At 34.7% G+C, this 27,376-nt stretch overlaps 1 protein-coding gene across 7 annotated transcripts in view; it reads left to right on the top strand.

The window, feature by feature from the left end:
- Positions 1-27,376, top strand: part of LOC100877990 (dipeptidase 1) — a 414,301-nt gene that overhangs the window by 180,126 nt on the left and 206,799 nt on the right. For 3 of the 7 annotated variants that reach the window (XM_076534710.1, XM_076534711.1, XM_076534712.1), the window contains one exon: positions 26,076-26,481. The exons of 2 other annotated variants lie outside the window; for them this stretch is intronic. In XM_076534710.1, the coding sequence (XP_076390825.1) occupies positions 26,239-26,481 (243 nt within the window). In that variant the 5' untranslated portion in view covers positions 26,076-26,238. Of the gene's footprint in view, positions 1-25,969; positions 26,482-27,376 lie in introns of all 7 variants that reach the window. 2 more of the 7 variants (XM_076534708.1, XM_076534713.1) reach the window with 1 other exon arrangement.

The raw sequence follows: 27,376 nt of genomic DNA, 5'->3' as shown, positions 1-27,376 counted from the left end.
GAACTTGAGTTAAATTATCCAATGTTCGTCAAAGAGCAGCTTTGAATTTGAATTCGCGCAGACATCTTTTTCGCTCGTAAACTATCTGAAAACTCAAAGCGTTCGACAATTTCTTTTTTCCTCGGCTCCGCACGAGTCATACATATTTCAAAGAAGTTTTAATTGAGTATAGTTAATTGTGGCGGTAATTAAGCATATTTAAACTGCGCCGAGCGAAACAGACGCTTATTATAGCAGCTATTAGTTATGTGACTATGAGATTATCGGATATTACGTGCAAAGGGAGTTCGTCTCTGGTGAAGTTAGCCAAAGTTACACAACTTTACCAACTACAAGCTTTGAAGTTGTCCAAACCTATTAAAATACGACCACACGTTCCCCAGAGGCAGACATTTTTCGCTGATCTCGTGGCGAGCTGTTTTAACGAGTTCCTTTATTCGATTTTAATGGCTCACACGCAGACAAAAGGGAACGCTTTTCGTCTCTTCGAATTATCGTTATTGGCTGATAATTGGAATTAGAAGATTGTAAATAGAATCTTTCTATATTTGGGGAATTGATTTTTGATGGTTTGGAAAGGGGTAAAATGAATTTTGTGAAATCTGCAAAAATATAGCAATTTGTTATTAAATGTTGTTATAATTTGGGAAACTGTAAGTTTAATTAATAAGTTTGTAGAAATGTAAGTATTTGCAAGGATAAATATCTTGAAATGCAAAAAAAAACCAATTCGAATTACACTGTTTAATCCTTTTTACTAATTTTACAAAGTTAAATACTCTGCACTATTTTAATCTTGTAAATAACAAATTTAATTGTCTACTATATTTTAGTCTTCAATTCTTGCAAAAATTCAGTACTTTGTTACTATTAAATTTTACAAATATATTTGCAGGGATCAGTAGTTTAAAATTCAAAAGTCGGTGCAAACTTGAATATTTGCAAAGTTTCCATATTTTCTGATGCACAAACCTTGCAAAATTGAATACTTCGCCATTATAAAATTTAGCGAATGAAAATATTTGTATGGATCAATATTTCGAAATGCAAGAATCGACGCAAACTTAAATATTTGCAAAGTTTCAATACTTTCCGATGCACAAACCTTACGAAATTCAATGTCTTGCAATATTAACCTCTTAGGCACTATAGTGGCTTTCGCGGATAGCTCCCTGTACGACGGTCCACTATAGTTTCGCGAATGTCATCGTTTACGTAGCGCCACTATAGGCTCACTCTACTGGCTCACTCGCTCACCGTTTCAAATCAATCATCCTTTTCATATGTTTTCATTCGCACTTTTTTGCCTTCACCACGTTTTCTAAGAGTATTAAATCCCACAAAAGTGCGTTACATGTAAATAAAAGGTAACGCCAAGTTTGGGCACCGTGGGGCACCTCTTTGCATTGATACACGATATTGGAACATTTGGAAATTTCATATTTTGTGAATTTTCGAAAGAAGTAAATTATCAAAGTCTAAAGTAATATGTGGAATTATAAGATTATGTTTTGGGAAAATGAATTGGTTTGTGATTAATTGGGAAGCGGTAAAATGGATTTTGCAAGGTTTATTGTTAATGTGGAGAAACTTTTTAGATTGTAAAAATATAGCACTTTGTTATTAAAAATTATTATTAATCTATAACTTACATTTTTGTAGTAGTTGACAATTTTTATATGATCTTTCATATTTCATTCTGTAATTGTTAATTCATTTCATATTTATACAAAAGTAAACACTTATATCAGCAAAATATTTGAATAAATATTCATAAACTTTCACAAATTTACAAATTCAAATTTTATTCCAAAATGGAAGTGTATTCTGAACAAAATTTTCAAGCAGTTTGTTACAAATACAGTTTGCAAACAATGTGCTATATACAAAGTTTATGAGTAATTCATTGCAAGCAAACTTTATAAGCCAATTTAGATTTAAAATTTAAAAGATACTTCTGAAGTGAAGAAGTGTAATTTTCAGTAGAAAGTAAGTGCGGTTTAATTGCTAATAATAGTTAACAACAAAAATGCTATGTTTTTGCAACTTGAGAAATATCTACAAAACTAGAAATCTTACAAAATGCATTTACCTCTGTAGAAGCAATTTACTTTCTCTAAATATAATTTTATTATTAGAATTATAATTTTGTTATTATTTTAATAACATTAATTTGTTATTATTTTAATAACTAAATTGCTGTATTTATGGTGCCAACAACGATGCTACCTCCTTTTTCTTCCATCTAAAAACAAATTTATCTCGCAACATTCGTTTGAAAATACTAACTACAGTTACTATACAAAGTAACTTCGTTACAGCATAATGCGAATAAAATAAAATTTGCATGCAGGACGATGATACATCGTGAGCTACAAGGTAAAAATAATAAATTAATAACTAGGAAATTTCGCGTAGTAAACTGAGTGAACGAAAGCGAGTTAATGAAGCGGAGGCACTCTGTTAACATCGTAATATGGTTTATTAATATTTTATGTATAACACCTTTTATGACCAAATTATAGAACGTGAATTTGAATTATGGCACGATAAATTGCAATTAGAGCTGCAATTACTAGGAGTTGTTCGTAACGTGCTAAAGATGTAATTTGTGAGGAACGTTATTGCAAATTGTACATCGATTTATGTAGAAACAGTAGTTGATAAATGAACAGAGTGAATTGAATACAATACCCACACTTATAAACGGCGTTAAATATGGAAAACTGTTTCGGACAAAAGTTGTAGATATCAAGGTTAAGATGGTGGCAATTTGACCTTGGTTTGAAGGTCACGTCTTCAGTTTCTTAAATAGAACCCCCATTTATTGCATATTGTGGCCTCGACGTTTTCAAAACACTACCTATGTTTTTTTGTGCGAGTCATTCCCAAGATACGGAGCTTCAAAGTTAACATATCGTCGACATTCGCATTACCCAAGGTGCACCGCGCGAGGGTTGCACGATCAGATTTACGCCACTTATGTGACAACTTTGAAGCTTCGTATCTTGGGAATGACTCCCACGAAAAACAAACATAGTGTTTTGAAAACGTCGCTACAATGTGCAATAAATGGGGTTCTATTTAAGAAACTGAAGACGTGACCTTCAAACCAAGGCCAAATTGTCGCCATCTTAACCCTTGATATCCACAACTTTTCTGAAACATTTTCCCATGTTTGAAGCTGTTTCTGAAATATAACGGTGGTATGACGTTATAATCTGACTTTAGACTTCTGACTTAGACATCTGACATATATCTTGTATAATAAAAAACTTGTGAATTAGTCATTTGACCGCTTTGGCTTTAGTTAAAATAAAATTTGTTCATCGAATTTAAAAATTGTTGTGGGTTTTAATTATTTATAAAAATATCGAACGTGTTTTGACGGCAAATTGTTGCTGCCATCTTATGTGTCCTTGATATCCCACAACTTTTCTGAAACATTTTTCCATATTTAAAGCTGTATAAGAGCGAAGACTTTAGAGACACCCTGTATATGAAATAAGTAAATAGAGCGTCTAATGAAAAAAAAAAACTTAAAAATAACAATATGAATTTATTTGAAATACCGAGTTACATTTAATAATTGACATCGAGCGAAATTTGAGAATTTATTAGAAACTAAATACTGTTAAAAAATATTGAAAAACTGTACGAGCGAAAAAACGTGAAATTATAACAACGGATACTCTGAAACGAAATATCACAAACAAAGATGTGATACATCGCAGAGAAAATATCCAGTGAATGTTTTCAAAAGTATTCAGAATCCTTTCCCTCTACGTTTCAACAATAACATTACGAGACACAAAATGCACAGCCATTTTAACCTATACATTTATTTTCAGTGAAAAATATCTGGCACAGAAAATGATCCGTGTTATTTATGACTGGAAAATGTGGAAAAATTATGAATACGAATTTTATATAATAATAATGCGTGGCAAATAATTATAGAAAATTAAATTATTTTATACGTTAATATAAATAGAGTGATTTGAAAATTAAGAGGTCGTGAATAATTTTGAAAGTTTAATTTGGAGACTGAAATTTTGTTTTTTGAGAATTATTATGGAGCAAAAAATTGTGAATGTTCAAAATAATTCTGAAACGAGTAATGAACGTTTTTCAAGAAAATGTTCTGAAATTCTATACTTAGTAATATTAAAATTTAATATCCAATTATAATAAAATTCAGTAATTAATTACCTCAAAATACTAAACTTTACAAAGTTGAATATTCTGCACTATTTTAATCTTGTAAATTGCAAATTCAATTCCTTACTATATTTTAGTTCTCAATCCTTGCAAAAATTCAGTACTTTGTTACTATTAAATTTTACAAATATATTTGCAGGGATCAGTAGTTTAAAATTCAAAAGTCGGTGCAAACTTAAATATTTGCAAGTGCATTTTCTGATGCACAAACCTTGCAAAATTGAATACTTCGCCATTATAAAATTTAGCGAATGAAAATATTTGTATGGATCAATATTTCGAAATGCAAGAATCGACGCAAACTTAAATATTTGCAAAGTTTCAATACTTTCCGGTGCACAAACCTTGCGAAATTCAATGTCTTGCAATATTAACCTCTTAGGCACTATAATGGCTTTCGCGGATAGCTCTCTGTACGACGGTTCACTATAGTTTCGCGAATGTCATCGTTTACGTAGCGCCACTATAGGCTCACTCTACTGGCTCACTCGCTCACCGTTTCAATTCAATCATCCTTTTCATATGTTTTCATTCGCACTTTTTTGCCTTCACCCTGTTCTCTAAGAGTATTAAATCCCACAAAAGTACGTTACATGTAAATAAAAGGTAACGCCAAGTTTAGGCACCGTGGGGCACATCTTTGCACTGATACACGCTATTGGAACATTTGGAAATTACATATTTTGTGAATTTTCGAAAGAAGTTAAAGCATGTATCTTTGGTAAAAATTTAATCATGAAAAGCCTTCTGATGTACTCGTGGGAACAGTGAAGTTCAGTCTAAGAAGTTAAAAATATGAAAGGCAAAGACAAAAGACAGCAATGAAACGACAAAGCTCAGTTGAACGAAAACTACTCATCTCTCGAAAAGCTTGGCAACAGTTAACGCGATCCAATACGATCGTGATGGTTATCCATCTCGAAGGGTCAATTTTCCAGCACGAAGATCGCAGAATTTCCAGCGGAAACGAGCAATGCCGTGCACGATACGGGGATCAATTTTTCATCGTTATATCGTCTGATGGACAGATTTTTCTTTTCGTCTCCTCCCATTGCTCAATCAATTGCAGACCGTTCGGAGCACCAGCGTGCAAACATAAATACACGCAAGGAAACCGAAACTGAAGGAGGCCAACGACGGAAAAATAGAGGGAAAAATCGAGGATGGCGAACGATGAAGAGGGGAAAAAAGAGAAGCCGGGGAAATGGCCTACAGACTTTTCCACTCACGTTTAAGAACAGCCACGAGGTCGTCGACAACGATATTTCTTCGTGATTTGTGGCTCGTTAACGCGCGAAAATCGCGTGGAAATCGATTTCGTACTCGAAACAGGCCTTTCCGCGAAAATTAGACCCGGTCGTTAGGCGAAATCATTTCATTTGGAAGTGTCTGAGAATTTGTTCCTTAAGTGTGCGAGAAATCTAATTTTTACGGTGGTAAATCATTTAGTTTATCGTCTAGTTATCGGTGATGTTATTATTGGATGAAAATTTATTCTTCAAGGGTTTTCTTATTTAACGAAAAAATTTATTTAAAAATATAGAAATGAGATTATTTAAAACTGAGAAGCAAATTTTTTTAAAAATTGTGAAATAAAAAACGATTAAAATTGTGAGATTAATTTATTTTTATTATATTTATCATTTAATGTAAAATATAAAAAAAAGAGAAATTTGATGATAAAATTTAGTGGTCAAGAAAATGTATAATTAATGTAAAATTGCAAGGTTAATAGTTAAAAGGTTAATGAGCTCTAATGAATAACCAATTTACATCTAAACGTGTTTGAAAAGGAAGAATCTCATGCATTGTCTGACAAACTCACAGTGCCTTGTTCTCTCTTTCTCTCATCAACACGTAAACTTATCCAATTACTCGGGACGCCTGAAAGTTGTCTAATTAACAGCGAAACTATGTATGTACTTTGTTGCTTCGAAAAACGAGTCGTACATTGCGTGCGTCGAACCCTTCTTACAGATAAATATACTAAGAACACTGCATAAATCAACAGTCGAGAATTTCAGATTTGAATGAATGAATTTTTGCGATTTTTTACTTTTGAATTTATGAGGGTGCTATTTTTGAAATTTGTGAATTTGTTCAGGTGCAATTTTTGAAGTTTCTGAATTTTCGAATTTCTAGTTTTTTTAAGTTTTTGAAGGTACTAATTTTTATATTTGCAAATTTCTCAGGTTTGGAATTTGGAGAGTGAAAATTTAGAAATTTTGAATTTTGTAATTTTCCAAATTTCTAATTTCTCAAATTTACAATTTTCCTAATTTACCATTTTCTAAATTTCTAATTTTCCTAATTTACCATTTTCCAAATTTTTAATTTTCCTAATTTACCGTTGTTCAAATTTCTAATTTTCCTAATTTCCCATTTCCCAAATTTCCAATTTTCCTAATTTACCATTTTCTAAATTTTTAATTTTCCTACTTTTCCATTTTCCAAATTTCTAAGTTTTCTAATTTTCCATTTCCCAAATTTCTAATTTTCCAATTTTTCCATTTTCCTAATTTATCATTTTCCAAACTTCTAATTTTCCTAATTTACCATTTTCCAAATTTCTAGTTTACCTACTTTACCGTTGTTCAAATTTCTAATTTTCCTAATTTCCCATTTTCCAAATTTCTAATTTTCCTAATTTATCATTTTCCAAATTTCTAATTTTCCTAATTTACCGTTTCCCAAATTTCTAATTTTCCTAATTTACCATTTTCCAAATTTCTAATTTCCCTAATATAACATTTCCCAAATTTCTAATTTTCCTAATTTATCATTTCCCAAATTTATAATTTTCCTAATTTACCATTTCCCCAATTTCTAATTTTCCTAATTTACCACTTTCCCAAATTTCTAATTTTCCTAATTTACCATTTTCCAACTTGCTAATTTTCCTACTTTACCGTTGTCCAAATTTCCAATTTTCCTAATTTACCATTTCCCAAATTTCTAATTTTCCTAATTTACCATTTTCCAAATTTCTAATTTTCCTCATATAACATTTCCCAAATTTCTAAATTTTCTAATTCCTATAATCCAGTTTCTTTCAATTATAATTTGTATGTTCAATTATAAAATTATCATACATAGTATGTAAAATTATCATATGTAATATGTGAATGTAATTATTATAGGACTATTGCACATGGTATAATAAATTATTATAAAATTGTTACAATTAGTTGTTAAGATTGTAAGATAATTATTGTATATGGTGTATAAAATCATCATATGTGATATATAAACATGTTAATAAAATTATTATAAAATTATCACGAGTAATGTATAAAATTACTAAAAAATTATTATAAAATTAATGTACATGAAGTATAAAATTATTACAAAATTAATGTACATGAAGTATAAAATTACTACAAAATGAATATACGTGAATATGAAATTATTATTAAATTATTGCACGTCGTACATAAAATGATTGCAAAATTACTGCATATGGTAATCATAGAAAACTACTGTACATGCAACAATAAAATTATTATAAAATTATCACAACTAGCATACAAAATTATTACTAAAAAATTATTGTACAAAGTATATAAAATTATTATAAAAATTAATGTACGTGTAATATTATTAGAGTTATGCAGTGATTGAAGACAACTTTGAATTATTAAATGGATGTTAAGGCAAAGATAATCAATTTATTAAAATAATATTACAACAAACTGTGAACGTCTGAACGATGGCAATTACACGATGAGGAAAGACATTCAGGACGGTGTTCACGATTTATATAAATTAACGATATAATAGTCTTTTGTCAATCGATTTATAATTAACGTGCGATAATTCGACTAATATAAAATTATTATACATAGTATATAAAATAATAACAAAGTAATAGCGCATGACACACGAAATTTGTTATAAATCATACGAAGCGTTATAGAATCGTACTTTCAGCAAGCGTTGACAAAGGATAGAATTGATAGATCGTCGATTGAATCGTTCGTCAATGACAGATTATTAGGTGTCGGATTATCGAGATTCTATTGTTTAGAGGCTAACAAGCGCCGCAAATGAATAGTGATTTAGACAACCTGACCGTCAATGTGAACGCCCATTCGAGATAAGTTATGGCATGCTGCATTTGGATCAGAATTATCCGAATTAATTGCGTGCCATTGTACTGCGATATTGGCAAATACAATTTTCTTTCGGTGCCTTTGTAAAGGGATCTCACGATGAATGAATTAGGATAAATTAGAATTAATGCACTCACGATGAGTGCAGTAGGTACAATTTTATGAATTTTTTAATTTCGAAGGGTAGAGTTTTAAGAAATTTAAATTTGAGGTCGTGAAGATTTGGGAATTTGGAAATTAGAAATTAAAAGTGTAGGAATTAGAGAATTTGGAAATTAGAAATGAAAAATGTAGGAATTAGAGAATTTGGAAATTGGAAATTAAAAATGTAAGAATTAAAGAATTTGGGAATTAAAAACTGAAAATGTAGAGATTAGAAAATTTGGAAATTAAAAATTAAAAATGTTGAGATTAGAAAATTTGGAAATTAAAAATGAAAAATGTAGAGATTAGAGAATTTGGAAATTAAAAATGAAAAATGTAGGAATTAGAGAATTTGGAAGTTAGAAATTAAAAATGTAGGAATTAGAGAATTTGGAAATTAGAAATTAAAAGTGTAGGAATTAGAGAATTTGGAAATTATAAATTAAAAACATAGGAATTAGAGAATTTGGAAATTAAAAATTAAAAGTGTAGGAATTAGAGAATTTGGAAATTATAAATTAAAAACATAGGAATTAGAGAATTTGGAAATTAGAAATTAAAAATGTAGAAATTAGAGAATTTGGAAATAAGAAATGAAAAATGTAGGAATTAGAGAATTTGGAAATTAGAAATGAAAAATGTAGGAATTAGAGAATTTGGAAATTAGAAATTAAAAATGTAGGAATTAGAGAATTTAGAAATTAAAAATTAAAAATGGAAGAATTAGAGAATTTAAAAAAATAGAATTTGGAAATTTAGGAATTTGAAAATTTTGTAATCTGGAAATTTGTGATTTTTCATATTTGGAAATTTGAAAACTTGATAACTTAATAATTTTTAAATTTTTAAATTTGTTCACGTGATACTTTGGTAATTTGGAGTTCTGGAATTTTAGAAATTTTGAAATTTAGGTATTTAGGAACTTAGGATTATAGGTTCTCTCAAAGTCTGGACCTACGTATGAAATATTTATAATATTCTGCATATGTTACATAACCTATATACACACGTACAACTTAACCTTGCAACACACATGAATTAATTCAAATTACATATTCATGTGTATCTATATAACATAACCTACACATATGTAACATATGTAATACATCCTCAATATATGACATAACCTCACATTATACTCCAGTTACCTAAATTTAAAAACTCATACATTCTACAACAAATTAAAAATATAATAAATGTTATTAAATACTAAAGTATATTAAATGAAAAATATGCAAAACAGATTTAACTGAAAATCACACAAAACAAAAATAAAAAAAAAATAATATCCAATAATAAATACTACTAACACACTAGTACTTAACCTAATAGAAATGCAAAAATACAAAATAATTGTAAGTAAAATATACAAAAATTTGTTGTGAATATAAACAACAATAAAATGAAGATAAAAGCACGGTTGACCTTCCAAAGGAATTCAAGGGCACAGAGCGGAAGATGGTAACCGAGATCAGTATCGAGGCGTTCAACTTCGACGTAGAGCAAGAAGCTGTAAGGTGTAGGTCATACGGAAATACCCTTCCTTCGTCTCTCGTTTCTGAGACGTGGAAGCTCGTCGGAAACTACTCGTCGAACATCGACGGCGGAGCTTACCCGTCTGATCGACCCCTCGAGCTCGTTATATCAGGAAATGGAACGGAGGGCTGCTCGTCGAGACTGCGAGCCACGGATGAGATTCTCTCTCATGAGTTGAGCACCGGGTGTAATGCAAATTGCGACTTCCGGATAAACTGACGGCAAACGGTTGATTCTGCGATTGTGGTGTACAATTGTTCCGCTGGATTTGATGGGGTGGATCTCGGGTGCTTTTGTAGTCGAATGTATAATATTTTTAGGATTTGTGAAAAGGTAGGGCAAGAATAGGGTGCAGAGATTTTAAATTTATAAATTTTCAAATTTCTGAACTTTAGTAATTTTCAAATTTCTGAACTTTAGTCATTTTCAAATTTATGAACTTTAGTAATTTTCAAATTTCTGAACTTTAGTAATTTTCAAATTTCTGAATTTTAATAATTTTCAAGTTTATGAGTTTTACAAATTTTCGAATTTGGGAATTTTATAAATTTCCATAGTTACTGAATTTGCAAAATTCTGAAATTCTCGAGTTCATAAATTCCCAACTTACCGAGTTTTGCGTACATATCTAAATTTTTGTAAGTTTCCAAAATCCTAATTTATAGAATTTCCAAGTTCTCAAATTGTAAAGTTTGTAAATCTCTAAATTTTCAAATATCAAAACTCTGAAGTTAATTTTTTACACCCAGAATTCTTAAAATTTCCAAATTTCACAATTTTTGAATCCTAAATATTCTAATCCTTAGATTTTTTTAATTGATATTTCAAAATCACCAGATAATATCTCAGAATCCTTATCTAATCCTAGGTACAAAAATCTCTAAATCTTACAGTCCCTAAACACCAAAATCTCTATATCCTTAAAATTCCTATATCTTCAAAATTTCTGATCCTTAAAAATCCCTGTACAAAAAGATCCCTAGCCTTCCTAAAATCTGCGAACCCCAAATTCCCTATGTCATCAATAATTTTAGACTATCAAAATCACTAGACTTTCAAATTATTTTAATGTAAAAAATACCTCATTCTAAAACATCACTAGCTTCCTAATTTTCTACTTTTTAGAATTCTTCATTATAAAAATCTCTAATTTAAAAAAATCACTAGATTCCTAATTTTCTACTTTTTAGAATTCTTCCCTGTAAAAATCCCTAATTTTAAAAAATCATTAGATCCCCAAGTCTCTACATTTTAGAACACCTTCTTTAAATTACTTAATTCTAAAAAATCACTAAATCCCTAATTTTATACTTTTTAGAATCCTTCACTATAAAAATCCATAATTCTAAAAAATCACTAGATTCCTAATTTTCTACTTTTTAGAAATCTTTACTATAAAAGTCCCTAATTCTGAAAAGTCACTAGATTCCTAACTCTCCACTTTGCAGAGTGCTTCACGACTAATATTCCTAATTCTAAAAAGTCACTAGATTCTTAATTCTCCACTTCTCAGAATGCTTCAATAGCAAAATCCCTAATCCCAGAAAACCACTAGATTCCTAACTCTCCACTTCTTAGAATGCTTCACTACCAAAATCCCTAGTTGTAAAAAATTACTAGATCCCTAACTCTTCACTTTGCAGAGTGCTTCGTGACTAATATCCCTAATTCTCAAAAGTTACTAGATTCCTAATTCTCCACTTCTCAGAATGCTTCAATAGTAAAATCCCTAATCCCAGAAAATCACTAGATTCCTAACTCTCCACTTCTTAGAATGCTTCACTACTAAAATCACTAGTTGTAAAAAATTACTAGATCCCTAACTCTTCACTTTGCAGAGTGCTTCGTGACTAATATCCCTAATTCTCAAAAGTTACTAGATTCCTAATTCTCCACTTCTCAGAATGCTTCAATAGCAAAATCCCTAATCCCAGAAAATCACTAGATTCCTAACTCTCCACTTTTCTGAATGCTTCACTACCAAAATCACTAGTTGTAAAAAATTACTAGATCCCTAACTTTACTCTCTAGAATGTCCCACTACCAAAATCCCTAGTTCTAAGAAATCACTGGATTCCTAAGTCTCCACTTCTCAGAATGCTTCAATACCAAAATCCCTAGTTCTGAAAAATTACTAGATCCCTAACTCTCCACTTTGCAGAATGCCCCACTACCAAAATCCCTAGTTCTAAAAAGTCACTAGATCCCTAAATCTCCACTTCTCAGAATGCTTTACTACCAAAATCCCTAATTCCAAAAAATCACTAGATTCCTAACTTTCTACCTTCCTAAATGTCTAACCACCAAAATCCCTAGACGCCTAGATCCCCATAATTCTCTTGAAATACCTAGATCCCTATAATCCATCATCGTCACCAAAATCTGTCGTTAAAAATTTCTAGGTCAACGTTCTACAAAATATTTCAACATCCTCGAATGTTGTAATTTCTCGATAAAAATAGCCGACGGTCGTAAATCAGTAGACGAGAACGAATATGAACGGGTTTTCGATATCAACGGCTCTAATGAAAAGGAAAACAATCGCTTTTCACGGGCGTCGTTGAAAAGAATTAAAAAGAAAAGGGAAAAGAAAAGCGTTGAATCTGTCCGCGGAGAGGTCGTTGCACCACGAAGCCTTCGACGAATACCTCTGACCCGAAGGTTCAACTGCGAAACCTTATTGAGCAATTCGATGAATGGCTTAGAAGAGGCTGGTATGCGTTGAAAGAGAAGAAAAACCTACAGGTAGAGAGAAAGGTGAACGAGAAACGGGGTAAACGGGGACTCGATAACACAGCAACGATCAAATAAGCCGATAGCCTCGTTAAGAAACAAGATCTCTGCTGCTGCAAGAATTTACTTCGGGGCACCTTTACGTGAGGACGCGTCACTGGTATCTGGTGCGGATATTTACTCCTGTTTTTCAAGTTTTTCGATTGGACATGTGCAATAAATTTTGGATTCATGGCGAGTTTTGGAGAATGAATTTTTTAATTTTGGTATTTGGGAATTGTGGACGTCGGGGGTTTAAAAATTTTGAAGATTGGGAGTCTGCGAGGTTGGAATCTTTGAAATTTTGAATTTGTGGTTTGGGAACTTGGATGCGTGGTAATGTGGAAGTGTGGAAACTTGAAAAATGAGAATTTGATAATTTTGAAATTTGAGAATTTGAGAAATTGAAAATTTGGGAATATGGGAATTTGTGAATTTGTGAATTTGTGAATTTGTAAATTTCTGAATCTCTGAATTTCTGAGTTTCTGAGTTTCTGAGTTTCTGAGTTTCTGAGTTTCTGAGTTTCTGAGTTTCTGAATTTCTGAATTTCTGAATTTCTGAATTTCTGAATTTCTGAATTTCTGAATTTCTGAATTTCTGAATTTCTGAATTTCTGAATTTCTGAATTTCTGAATTTCTGAATTTCTGAATTTCTGAATTTCTGAATTTCTGAATCTCTGAATCTCTGAATCTCTGAATCTCTGAATTTCTGAATTTCTGAATCTCTGAATTTCTGTATTTCTGAATTTGTAAATTTGAAACTTTGAAACTTTGATAAGATGACCAGTTAAAAATATATAAATTTAGAAATTTGAAAATGCGACAATATGTAAATTTTGAATTTTGCATTACTAAAAATAGAAACACTAGAAAATTTTCAACTTTAAATAATCAAAACCTGAATTACTTGAGAACATGAAAATTTAGTACCAGAAATTTAAATTTATGAGTCTACAACCGAATTCAATTAAAACTACCCTAACCTACCCCTCCTCAATAACGTTCCCCATTCGCCAGCACCATAAATCCGCTAAAGTATTTTAGACTGTAATATTTAACGCTTTTACAATGAAAATCCAGTCTATTGACTTTCCATAAATCTATTATTACCAAAGGCCATCGTACGGCCATTATATCGTAATAGATGGAGCACCAGTAACCAGCTCATTGTTAAACTTAAGAGTCGGTTTTGATAACCGAAGACTTCAAGTATGATTTTTTTTTTGGGATTTCAAGAAAATTGATACGCTCCTTGTTTATCTTACGATGTTGAGGAGGCTACATTTCGTGATGATTTCTTTAGCAAAATATTTTTTGTACTAATCTAGGAGGTTTTGGAAAAATCAGAAAAATTTATCCTATAAAAACTTGCAATATCCTCACGAAATTTTAAGGGTGATTGCAAAATGGGCCTCCGTAGATTAATGTGCAAAGAATATTTTGCGAAAGAAATCATCACGAAACATTGCTTTTTACCTTCAGACTCTGGCAAAATCGCATTTTGCGCATTTTTGGGAATCGAATATCTGACCTAAACAACATAAGAAGGAGCGTATCAATTTTGAGGTCCCATCCCGAAAAATACTCGGAGCTGGTCCCAGACTTGACTCTCAATCTAATTAACCCACTGCTTTCGGTCAGCCTCGTATTCTAATCTAAACGCGTCAGAATAAGTCGTATTCGTAGAATTTCAATGAAAATTTCGAATGGTACATGCGAAATGGAAGATTTCCAAGGGAAATTTATGTACAATATTCCTGTTTCGACACCCGAATAGCTTCCGAAGAAAGAGGGGGTCAGTTACGGTTCGTAGGGTTCCCTTTTCTAGATATGTAGAAGTATGCCCTACATGGATTCGTTCTCGAGCCCTCCTCTTCGTACACTAAAGGTTTTATCGCTACGTCTCGACTACTATATCGAAAAGGGACTTCGGCAATTATGCTTCCTCGTGTCGCAATGTAGTTTCGTATAAAGTGGCTTGGCAGTGTTTAATGTTGGCGAGCGTTAGCTTGTCTATTTCTCCGGGTTTTTGGTGCTCTCATGTTCAAACATCCCTTATATTTACCGTTACTATTTTCTTTTCTCTCTGAAATTTCAATTTCTCGAGTAGTTGTTTAAAGATGTCGATATTGTCATTTGAATCGGTAGTTGAAATGAAATGGATTCTAATTAAGATGTGATATTTGTTGTTATGTATCAATTTGAAGGTTCCAAAAATACTTGGAACATTTCGTTATTAATCTTGACCCTCAACTGCTTCACAAATTACTTCCCTCAAAAAGTGAATTCGTGCATTCCGCAATTCTCCCAAACGAAACATCGATTCTTTCTTTGAGCTCAACTTTTATCTGTCCAGGAAATTTACGAGCAATTGCGGTCCGAATATCGCGAAGCTTCGTTAAGCTAAATCCACCTCTTAGAACTTTACGAGGATCCCGCGAAAGTCCTACGATTTTTATTATCGAGGATGTAGTAAACAGCGCTGGTGTTAAAGGAGCGGGTTACTTGCCTACACGTTCGTTTGCCAAACAATTTTCTTGTAAAATTTCTTTCTAGTTGGAAGGGGAGACGTTTTATGAGAAATCGTATGTAAGATGTTTCTCAGATAGATTTTAGAACTGTTATGTGGAGCTGTTTTATTGATTTACATTTCGAAATCTTCTTTTTATTATTGTAAACTTTGTTACTGTGCTATTGTAAATTTTATTACTTTGGGAAAAGAGAGTTTCGCTTTGAACTCTTGAAAGAAATTTGGCTTTGCGCGAGTTTATAAAGTAGATTTAATGTATATTCAAGTTTGAAGTACTTTAAGTATATTACTACAAGTCTGAAGAACTTTAACTCCTTGTAACATCGAGTCACAGTTGTAGTTCGAATGTGAGAAAGTTAAATCATATTTTGATAGAGGTATACGTGTTAATAGAAATAAGTTTATTAATGAAAAGATGTTAGTTAACAAAATACAATGGTTGATATGAAGAGTCTACATTTTCCATAAATTAAATTTGATGAAATGGAAGTTCAATATATTTTATAGAATGACGCGAAGAAGAAATGGAACCTTCAGAAAATGGTTTAAGAAGATGAAAATTCGATAGAATGATGCGAAGAGAAGATAAAGTTTCACAAAATGGCGCGAAATGAAGATGAAAGCTTGATAAAATGGCGCGAAGAGAAGATAAAAACTTCACAAAAGTGGCGCGAAGAGAATGTAAAAACTTGACAAAAATGGCACGAAGAGAAGATAGAAGTTTCACAAAATTGCGTGAAGAGGAGATAAAAACTTCACAAAATGGCGCGAAGAGAAAATAAAAACTTGACAAAAATGGCGCGAAGAAAAGAAAAAACTTCACAAAATAGTAAATGCTGCGAAAACATAAAACTTCACAATACCACTCGCAAAAAGCATAAAAACTTCACAAAATGGCGCGAAGAAAAGAACTTCACAAACCATCGCGCATATAAAAATTCCACAGTACGACGCCAAGAAAAAAAAGATAACAGTATAAAACGTTTTCAATTTGTCGCGACACCAAGTTCCCCGCAAAAATCGTTAAATGTATACCAGCAACGAAGAAGATTGCAATAAGTATACGGCCGGAAGCTCATGCACCACATCACTGCAAGCCACCTATTTCTTAAAATTGCGACGAGCTACGAGGAATTCAATAAACAGGAGATTTCGTATGTGTATCTGCATAAGGGGCGCTGTGCTTGCTTGAAACTCGTAAAAAAGCTCGTAAAGATCTCGTAAGGATATCGAAACAGGTTTTCCGTGTACATGTATATTTCACCGACAATTTCCGCGACGGATCTGATGAATATTGAAGTTATCTGAAGCTCTATATTGTTTAATCTACATTGTGCCTATCTCTACGAACACGCGTCAATTTGACGCACGAACGAACATATTTAAAGAAAACAACTAGAAAGCAATATAATTAAATACTACAAGTAGGAAATGAAAATAGGAGATATATTTATAGAAAGTGTTTATTATTCGATAATATTTTAGTACACTACTTCAATATTCTACATTCATATTTTTACTTCCCTCTACCCTGCGAACTGCGATTTGTACTGCGACCCGGGTCCGAACCCGGCATACCGGCTGAGCCGGCCGCGTGCGACCCGGACTAACGAAGTCCGTCGTTTATAAGGTATCGTCGGTGCATTCATATTTATTATTGTTGTAATTTTCGCCTGGGTAAAACTAATTTACTAAAAATTTTATTTACATTACGATCGCGTGAAATTGACGCACATCCGTAGAGATAGGTATACCCATAGCAAATTTCAATATTTCAAAGCTTTTGAAGGAAATAGACTTCAATATATATTTACCTTGTTCAATGGATAAAAGTCGGTACAAATAAAATAAAAATGCGAACGGTTTTTGTAATTTTTTTATAAAAATTCTGACTTCAATTATCGTTTCTCCTTATTAATTAATTATAGTGCATTTTCTTACACAGTAGAACGCAATTTCTGACAACCTGACCAATAGAAAGTTTCTATGGGACTTTCTCGATACTTTACGTACTGAGTCTGTTACACGTGTGCTGTGATAGTAGTGCATCGGTAGAATTGAGAAATAGGCGAGCCGGAAGGGAAACGAGAAAGTTATCCCAGGATTTCCAGTAATGTAGTCTTTTTCCCGGGGAGAGAAGGAACAGAAACGTACGTGCATCCTGGAAGAAAAAGAGGATGACTCCTAACAAGAAAGATCTTTCTTTTGAGACGAAGACCAACCAGAGGTGTACACGATGTTTTAGAAATCAGAGTTCCTTTGGATTAAAGATGTTCTTTAAATGTGGATTTACTGCGATTTAATTGACTCTATTGTGTTTTTGATTAATCTAACCAATGATTGATAATTTTGATGTGGATTTCTTGGTTTGATGTGTAGGCTTTGAAAGTGTATAAACGTGGAAAAATTAAAATAATTTGGAAGCGCGTTATAGGAAGAGATTTATGTGATTTTGAAATTTCTGTCTTCTGAATTTTCTGATATTTTATTTCTTCAACCTTTTAATTTTTAAATTTTGAAAATTTTATTTCTTGACTTTTTGATTTCACTATTTCTTAATTTTCCAATTTTCTAATATTCCAATTTCCATTATACCATTTTCTCAATTTTTCTACTTCCCAATCTCATCCTTTATAAAACACATACTTCACCACCATCAGATCCCACAAAACCTGTAAACCAAATAATCTCCCCTCAAAACAATCCCAGAACCCCACCTTCCTAAAAAACAATTTACCAAATGACGAAAATATGAACAAAAGCCCGAAGCTTGCAGAATCTTTCCATCAGCAAGTTCATCCGCGCTCGAGACCGTAGAATAAGGGATTGTCCGTGAAGAAGTCGATTTATCGAAGGCTGTTGGAGCGTGCATTGCAGTAGGCTTCTTCCAGGATGCAAATCCTCTTTGCCCGAGGAAAGGTGGCCGTAATTGGGAGATGAACGTGTTACCCTTGCCCTAGAAGATTGATGATCATCGCTCGACGAAAAGACGAACGAAGCCGGCAGCTTCCAAACGATGAAGACTCGTCTCGCTTCAACGACCTCTTTTCTACCCTCACAGAAAATCATCTTGTTGATCCGCCGATACAGAGAGTATCACGCCTTTATTTCGCCCATTTCGTCGATAATTCGTCGGTACTTATTTGTCAATAACATGGAAGCGAAATGATGCGAGAAACTTCTTCTGACGCGTTCGATAGTTAAAAAGAAAATGTGAGGACGATGTTATTGTTGAAGGTATTGTTGAAGATAGATTTAATGAATATTTACAGTTGTTGGTTATAATGTATTCTTTTTTATTTTTTGGATGAGTTTTGTACTTGGGAAATTGATCAGTGATTGATTTTTATGAAAATGTAGTGTGTAGTTTTTGGACAAGTACTTGATAAATTTTGGAAATTTCAAGTTTCAATAATACCAAGTTTTGAAATATTCAAATTTATAAAATACTGAAATTCGAAATTTTCAAGTTTGTAATTTCAGAAAATTCGAAAGATTCTAAAATCCGTACTACATTTAAAAATAAATTACATTCTCTAAAATCCGTTCCCTCTTAACACCACTTAAATTCAGTTTGAACACAATTCGAAAGCCCGTTAATCCGTTAGATGAACCGTCCTTAAATTCGATTGGGTTCATCCTCAGCATGTGGACAACGAAACGAAAACAAGATTCTCTTCGTTAATCGAGTGTCCACGGGATAAACTCACCCCACACTGAAGGCTACCAATCGTTCCGTGGCCTTGCAACCACACTGATAAATAAAACAGGACACTAACTCCAATCGTACTGACCAGTCCCTGTAGCCATTACATTCTAGCCAGTATTTTTTTATTATTAGTCACATCTGTAACCCGCAGCCTTATCAGTAGACTCTTTCGTTCGCAATGAACTATTCGTATCAAGGTATTGCTGCTTTTATTACTTGCTTAGGTCACTGCGGGTAAACCCAGACACACTTCACACATCCCTCACATTTCCATCTCCACCCAAATTTTATCTAAACCGATAGAAAATTAGAAACTGTTTTCCCTCGGCAATGTCACAAAAATTCTACGTCCACTCCGAGCTTTCGTGAAACGTAAAAATTCTTCGGAGACACTCTCGAACAAACAGTGATCAAGTACGTTGCAAAATAAACTAGTCGTTCGAAGTGAAATTCATAGAGTCCACTTATATTCACTCGTATCCTAATGATTAGTCGTTTAATCGTCACTTAATATTGCTGACGCTGTGACGCACATACACTTAGTTCTTAACCATTTGCCTTATGATTTATCAGGTGCTTTGGAACTAACTGATCACAGCTACAATATTAAAACAGGGAAGAATAGTTGAAGTGTTATGTCAATTTTGTATTCGGCAATCCTTGACCATGCAAATTATAATTGGACTTAAACTCCAAATTGAAGCGTATTCAAAATTCGTGTAAGATTTGGCAGGTTTGAAGCGTGCAGATGTGGGTGAGTGCGTCACATGTAGCTTGGGTGCGTCATATGTAGCTTGAGTGCGTCATGTGTAGTTTGAGTGCGTCATATGTAGTTTAAATGCGTCAAATGTAGCTTGAGTGCGTCACATGTAGTTTGAGTGCGTCATATGTAGTTTGAGTGCGTCGTATGTAGCTTGAGTGCGTCGTATGTGGCTTGAGTGCGTCATATATAGTTTGAGTGCGTCATCTATAGCGTGAGTGCATCGTATGTAGCTGGAGTGCGTCATATGTAGTTTGAGTGCGTCGTATGTAGCTTGAGTGCGTCACCTATAGCTTGAGTGCGTCGTATGTAGCTTGAGTGCGTCGTATGTGGCTTGAGTGCGTCGTATGTGGCTTGAGTGCGTCATATATAGTTTGAGTGCGTCATCTATAGCGTGAGTGCATCGTATGTAGCTGGAGTGCGTCATATGTAGTTTGAGTGCATCGTATGTAGCTGGAGTGCGTCATCTGTAGCTTGAGTGCGTCATATGTAGCTTCAATGCGAAGTGGAATTCATAGTCTACTTATTGTATTCACTCGTACTCTAATAATTCGACCCACATACAATTACTATTGATCAAGGTTAACAGTTCTTGCAATAGAAAGTGACAGTGGATGTGATGTATATTTTCGTCAGTCAAAATTATTTATTCTTATGTGGAGTTACATAATTAATCCAATATAACCTCTCCTGGTGATTTTGCTGCTTAGATCTCCTTGTCCTCATTTAAAGTTAGGTTACATTATTGAAATTGAATCTGAATTGTGTATCCAGATTTCATGTGTCAATCGTCGCTTACTATGCCTAATTCGGCGACATACACCCTAAATTTCTAAATCCCCACTAAATTCTTTCCTCGCTCATCGATGAATAAACCAGGATACTAACTCGAAGGAAATCATAGTGACTAGTCCTTAACCCCATCCTTGTTCTTCTTCCTTCGTTTTCTCTCGACTCTGTCCTCTTCGAGCTCTGTGATCGCTGAAAGCCTGAAAGAACTTTCCACTTCGTGGAAAGCCTTCTGATGAGGCAGCACCGTCCTGGCAAGGAAGAGCAAAGGGAAAATGAATGGTCGTGACGAGGACCAAGGACGAAGTCCTCTTTAGATTATGGATTTAACGGACTTTGATGATCGGAGCGCACTGGCACACGCCATGAATTTTTATGCTCGATGCTTTTAATTACGCTCATTTCTTCATTTTCTACTTTACAATCTTTCGAACCTTTCGGTTCGGGAATCTACGTCTGCGAATTGCTGATTAGATTCGGAAATTTTTGGCCTGGAAAACTTGAGAATTTATGGGTTACAAAATCTGTTACTTTGGAAATTTAATAACTGTAATATGGAGACCAAACTATACTAACTTTACAAGTTAAAACATGTTACAAATACCCAAATATCCGCAGCCTAATTACTTACATTCATAAGATGACAACATTAAGTTCCCCTAAGCAACCTTGAAACAGCAAACGAAAAGCTTCATCCAGCATTTCCTTGCATTCTTCAAATATATCCGTAGATTCCTCTTTGAGGAATGCAATAAGAAAGCTTCAGCCGTAACAAAGTTCGCGAGACACATTTGACCGAGGTCCGGAAGTCGTAATAATCGAGAACCGGTCAAGTAACGAACAGAGCTGGCCTTTTTCTAATCAGCGTTATTACAAGCTGCACATCCACTTTGAATCGTCAAAGCCCCGAAGGAGCAGAGAGTTCTCTTTGCTTCTTGTTTCCATTTCGCTCTTTATCCTCTGGCTGATCATTGAAAGGCCGGAAAAGCTTTCCTCTTCTCGACGAATAGAAAGTATCCTTTGGTCGAGAGGAAAGAAATTGGCGACCCGGAAGACGCTGCAGGAGGAAACTGATGGAATAAGGACACGTACACCGGAAGTGGTGTTTGGAGAATACTGGCGGACGTTAGATGAGTTGGAACAAAGTGTACAGCATGTTTCAAGAAATGTACAATATTTTTGTCAGAGGAGGAAAGTTTTGACACATGTAGGTTAACTATTTCTGATTGGTATACACGATGCCACAAAGAAGAAACAGGGAACTGAGGAACAACTCCAAAAATACAAATTTTATGAACTAATTAATTTGTCGTACAATTGATATTTTAACATCGTACAAATAATATTATAACTGCAGCAAACTTTGATTTGATGGAAAGATTTCTGATCGAATTATCGTTTCTCAAAATGGCCAGGTGAAATGTAAATTTTCCTGGACATATCTGTCTGCGGATTTTAACGAATGAAAGATGAGATCTTGATGGGAAATGAGAACAGATTTCGCTTTCTTTCTTCGTGGTTGAAGATTGATGAGCATCTTTGGAAGGTCTGATCGTGTGGAGTAATTGAAGACGAATTTGAAGTTGATTTATGTGGTAACAATTTTAAGATCGTTATAATTCGCTGGAGATCTTTAATAAGGCGGATAGCGTGACTTGCAATCTTGCGTTATAAATTCAATGAAATAATTATCTCAATTTTCGTTTCAGATCATGCCTTGTGACAGTTTGTGAATGAGAAAATTTTTCGGGTGTTTTTATTTTTATTTTAGCATGTTATTAAGGATAAACGAAGACAAGTAGTTCTAATCAGTAAAATTGTGAATATAAGTGGACTCTATGAATGTCACTTCGTACTCAAGCTAGACATGACGCACTCAAGCTACATATGACGCACTCAAGCTACATATGACGCAGTCAAGCTATAGATGACGCACTCAAGCTACACATGACGCACTCAAGCTACATATGACGCACTCAAGCTACATATGGCGCAGTCAAGCTATAGATGACGCACTCAGGTTACATATGACGCACTCAAGCTACATATGACGCACTCAAGCTACGTGTGACGCACTCAAGCTACGTATGACGCAGTCAAGCTATAGATGACGCATTCAGGCTACATATGACGTACTCAAGCTACATATGACGCACTCAAGCTACATATGACGCACTCAAGCTACATATGACGCACTCAAGCTACAGATGACGCACTCAAGCTACAGATGACGCACTCAAGCTACAGATGACGCACTCAAGCTACATATGACGTACTCAAACTACACATGACGCACTCAAGCTACATATGACGCACCCAAGCTACATGTGATGCACTCACCCACATCTGCACGCTTCAGATCTGCCAAATCTTTCACGAATTTTGAATACGCTTCAATTTGGAGTGTAAGTCCAATTATAATTTGCATGGTCAAGGATTGCCGAATACAAAATTGACATAACACTTCAACTATTCTTCCCTGTTTTAATATTGTACCTGTGATCAGTTAGTTCCAAAGCGCCTGATAAATCATAAGGCAAAGGGTTAAGAACTAAGTGCATGTGCGTCACAGCGTCAGCAATATTAAGTGACGATTAAACGACGAATCATTAGGATACGAGTGAATATAAGTGGACTCTATGAATTTCACTTCGAACGACTAGTTTATTTTGCAACGTACTTGATCACTGTTTGTTCGAGAGTGTATCCGAAGAATTTTTACGTTGCACAAAAACTCGGAGTGGCCGTAGAATTTTTGTGACATTGCCGAAGGAAAACAGTTTCTAATTTTCTATCGGTTTAGATAAAATTTGGGTGGAGATGGAAATGCGAGCGACGTATGAAGTGTGTCTGGGTTTACCCGCAGTGACCTAAGCAAGTGATAAAAGCAGCAATACCTCGACACGAATAGTTCACTGCGCACGAAAGACTCTACTAGCTAAGGTTAAGGGTTCCAGGTGTGACTCAGAATAAAAAAATACTCACTAGAATGTAATGACTAGGGTCTCATTGCTGTAAGGATTGATTTGAAACTGCAAACGAAGGAAAAGCTATTAAAGTATCTAGAAATTTGTGAGGTCTAATCCTCTCGCTGTTTCATGTATTCTGAGACCTAATAAGATAATTGTCCTTTACAATCTACCTCACTAAAAATAGTAACCTAGCAAAACCCCAATACCTCGAGCAATTAATTTCAAAGCTGAAGTAATTTTCGAACAGATCATCCCCGAGGATAATTGTCTGAAGGTCTCAGACACGTTCAAGAGCGTCGATTGAAATAACAAGACCTTCGTTTTTTGCAACACGTACAAAGATAGGTAGCGATATCTTTTTCGAGTGTTCGCGGAGTAGCTTGCTTCCAGGAAATTGTTCAATCGTTCGATTCAAGCTTTTATCTATCGATATCGCCTTCAATGGTATGTCTTTGAATTTAAGAAAGAGCAGGAGAGAGAGGGGAAGGGAGATTTCCAGAACATTCTGTGCAAGAAATATGGAAGAAAATAATGGCCTCGTACGAAGAATAACCCGTGGTAAATTGGAATCGACCGATCAGCCTTGCCAACCCCTCGAACGCTGTACTTTCCTATATATAAACCATAATTGGACGTTGTAGAAGATTTTCTTTGAGTATCTGATTTTGTCCCGTTATGCGTTAAAATTAGTTCTGACATTGTTTTACATTGTAGACTGTTAACAAGTTTCGGATGTGATAGAACATGTCGGTTCAAATTGTTCTAATTTGTAATATGTCGTAGGGTAAGTGTATAAGATGGGGTGTACAAGTTACGTTATGGGGCACTGATGGATGGATAACATATGAATTTTTAAATTTGTCTGTTCAAGAATATATTTCTATATTTCTATTTCTAAGTGAATTAGATTTGGACATGCTTTAGATCCACATCACATAAATCACATAACCTTGAATGTCATAATAGAAACAGTCTTAATCCACCTAAACATCTGTCACAAGGCATCCTAATTTCCAGCACCTTAACTGTCAGCACGACTTGAATTATCAAAGAACATAAAGCATGTCTAACAACACATGGTACTCAGCCCCAAATCACCTAATCTTGAGTATCATAACAGAAACATAGCCCTAATCCACACAAAGTACAAGACTATGCCATAAGGCAGCCTAATTTCTAGCTCCTAAACTGTCAGCACGAATTATCAAAGAACATAAAGCATGTCTAACAACATATGGTACCCTCAAATCATGTGATTCTGCACATCACGATAGGAACGTAATCTTAATCCACATAAAGTACTTCTCTGAGATAAGGCACTGAAACTTCCAGTACCAAACAACCAAAGTGCATACGTGATGTCTAATAACATATGAACATACAGAATCTCTAGTAACATGCTTCTCGAAGTACACCTGAAACCATGCCGCACAAAGCATGAGTTGTATATCCGAAAAATTGCAAACAGCATATTTAGCATCGATCAAGGATATCAGAATAGGGATTCTTAAGGTATTTTAAGGTGGGAGAGTCATGAGATACGTAAGGTGAGTGGTACTTAATTAGATTCATGGCAAGGTAAAATTCAAGGTTCATTTAATTGAGGTAAATAAGGGTTAGGATGTGGGATATTGGGTTACTGATGTGGGATATGGGATTGCTGATGTGGGGTACCCAAGATAATATGGAAGTAGTTGCAGATGAGACACTTCATAACTGTTCGCTCAGATATCAAGCTACACAACTCAAAAAGATAATCAGAAAGATATTTAACTAGTTATGACGCAGGACTCATAAGGACACTCAACTATAAATGACAGCTAATTAGACAAAAGTCCCACTGAAGCAGTATATCCATCATCTCATATGGTATAAATCTAGCTCTAGGGTGACACTTTCTTTACCACATACTGATAAGACACATGACTCAGAATGTTACTCAGCTATCTAATCAAGGTACAAATAACGCTTGTTAAGATAGGGTATATAGGATTACTGATGTGGGGTACCCAAGATGTATAATATGGAAGTAGCTGCAGACGAGACACTTCATAACTGTTCGCTCAGATATCAAGATACACAACTCAAAAAGATACTCAGAAGGATATTTAACTAGTTATGGTGCAGGACTCATAAGGACACTCAACTATAAATGACAGTCAATAAGACAAAAGTCTCACTGAAGCAGTACATCCATCATCTCATATGGTATAGATCTAGCTCTAGGGTGACACTTCTTTGACCACATTCAGATTAAAATGATACTCAACTAGCACATCGACCACAATGATAGCTAACGTTTGTGTCCAGACCTAAAGTACAGATTATTATGAATAGATGTCTCATTTCATTTCTATCCTGCTAATATCACATTCCTCAAACTTTCATTCGCTGTACCCGTAACAACTAACTAAACCTTACAGAGTAAACGCAAAAAGTCTGACCGAAACGGACACCCAAGATCTGGCACGGCCCAGAAATAGCAGCGGGGTGAGACAGTTTCTACCTGTCTCACCCTGCGCTCTTCAGGTGTATCTCAGGTCCCGGCTAGAGGTAGCAGTGACGTAATGAAGTGACGATGGACCCGAACGAAAAGTGGGCCGCGAGAAAGACGAGGTACGTGGTGCCGATGTTAAATCGCGCGACGATGCAGTGATCGTGGTGATCGAGTTAGTGGATCGACGGGTGGACGATGCATCACTCCGGTGGTGCCGGTTACGGGACCGGGCCCCAGGAGCGAGTGCACCAGGTGCCCCGAACTGCTGGCCAACCCGACAAGTGTCCCTACGAGACCTACCAGGCTCAGATACCGGATTGCTGTGCAGCTGCAGCTGCGGTACAGGACCCGTATCCACGCCCACCGAGCGGATACGATGGCAGGTGCTACGACGAGTGCCATCGCAGGACGCCCTATCAGGACGACGCCTACACCCAGGTACGTGACACGAGTACGATATTTTCTAATCGTTTTAGCGATTCTGGTTGGAGATGTGGAAGATTGGTCTAGGTACGGTGTGGAGAGATAGGGCTAGGTGGTACGGTGTGGAGAGATAGGTGGAGAGGTTAGGCGGGGAATCTAGGTGGAAGCAATTTTGGTTGGGGGACGGAATTTGGGATTTGGGGATTTGGGGGATTGCAAATTGGCATGGGTGCGTTTTTTAATCGGTCGGATGATGTGATTGTGCTTTTGGGGATAGGGAAGTGGATTGGTTTAGGGTGGTACAATGTGGAGAGATAGCTGGGTGTAGAGGTGTATCTAGTATGGGGGATCTGGGGAGAGACTTGGGTGATGGGGGTCTTTGTTGAAAGGGGTATTCAGGGGACGGTTTGAATTTGGAGATGAAGGACTTTGATGGGTTGCAAATTTTAAATGTGGGAAGTTGGGAATATGGAGATTGGGGAGAAGGAGAATTTGGGAATTTGGGGATTGGGGAATATGAAAATTAGGGAAGAGAGAAGTGTAGAATATGAAAATTTGGGGATTTAGGGAGCTGGAAGTTTCAAATGTGGAAATTTGAGGAGTTGGAAGTTTTAAATGTGGGAATTTGGGGATTTGGAACTTGGGAAAGTTGCAAATTTCGAATGTGAAAACTTGAGAATTTGAAAATTTGGAGATTTGGAAAGATAAAAATTGCAAATATAAAAACTTAAGAATTTAGAAATTTGAAAGTCTGAAAATCTGAGACTGAAAATTTGGGAATTTGGGAATTTTGAGAATCTGTAAATTTTTAAACTTGGCAATATTTCAATTGGTAAATTTGAAAATGTAAAAATTCATAAATCTATAAATTCTAAAATTTAAAATCCCCAGACGTGAAAACCATTTGGAT

Source organism: Megachile rotundata, chromosome 8 (assembly GCF_050947335.1).
Source record: "Megachile rotundata isolate GNS110a chromosome 8, iyMegRotu1, whole genome shotgun sequence".
NCBI lineage: Eukaryota > Metazoa > Arthropoda > Insecta > Hymenoptera > Megachilidae > Megachile > Megachile rotundata.
The sequence above is the reverse complement of the archived record's forward strand: the minus strand, read 5'-3'. Positions and strand labels throughout refer to the sequence as shown.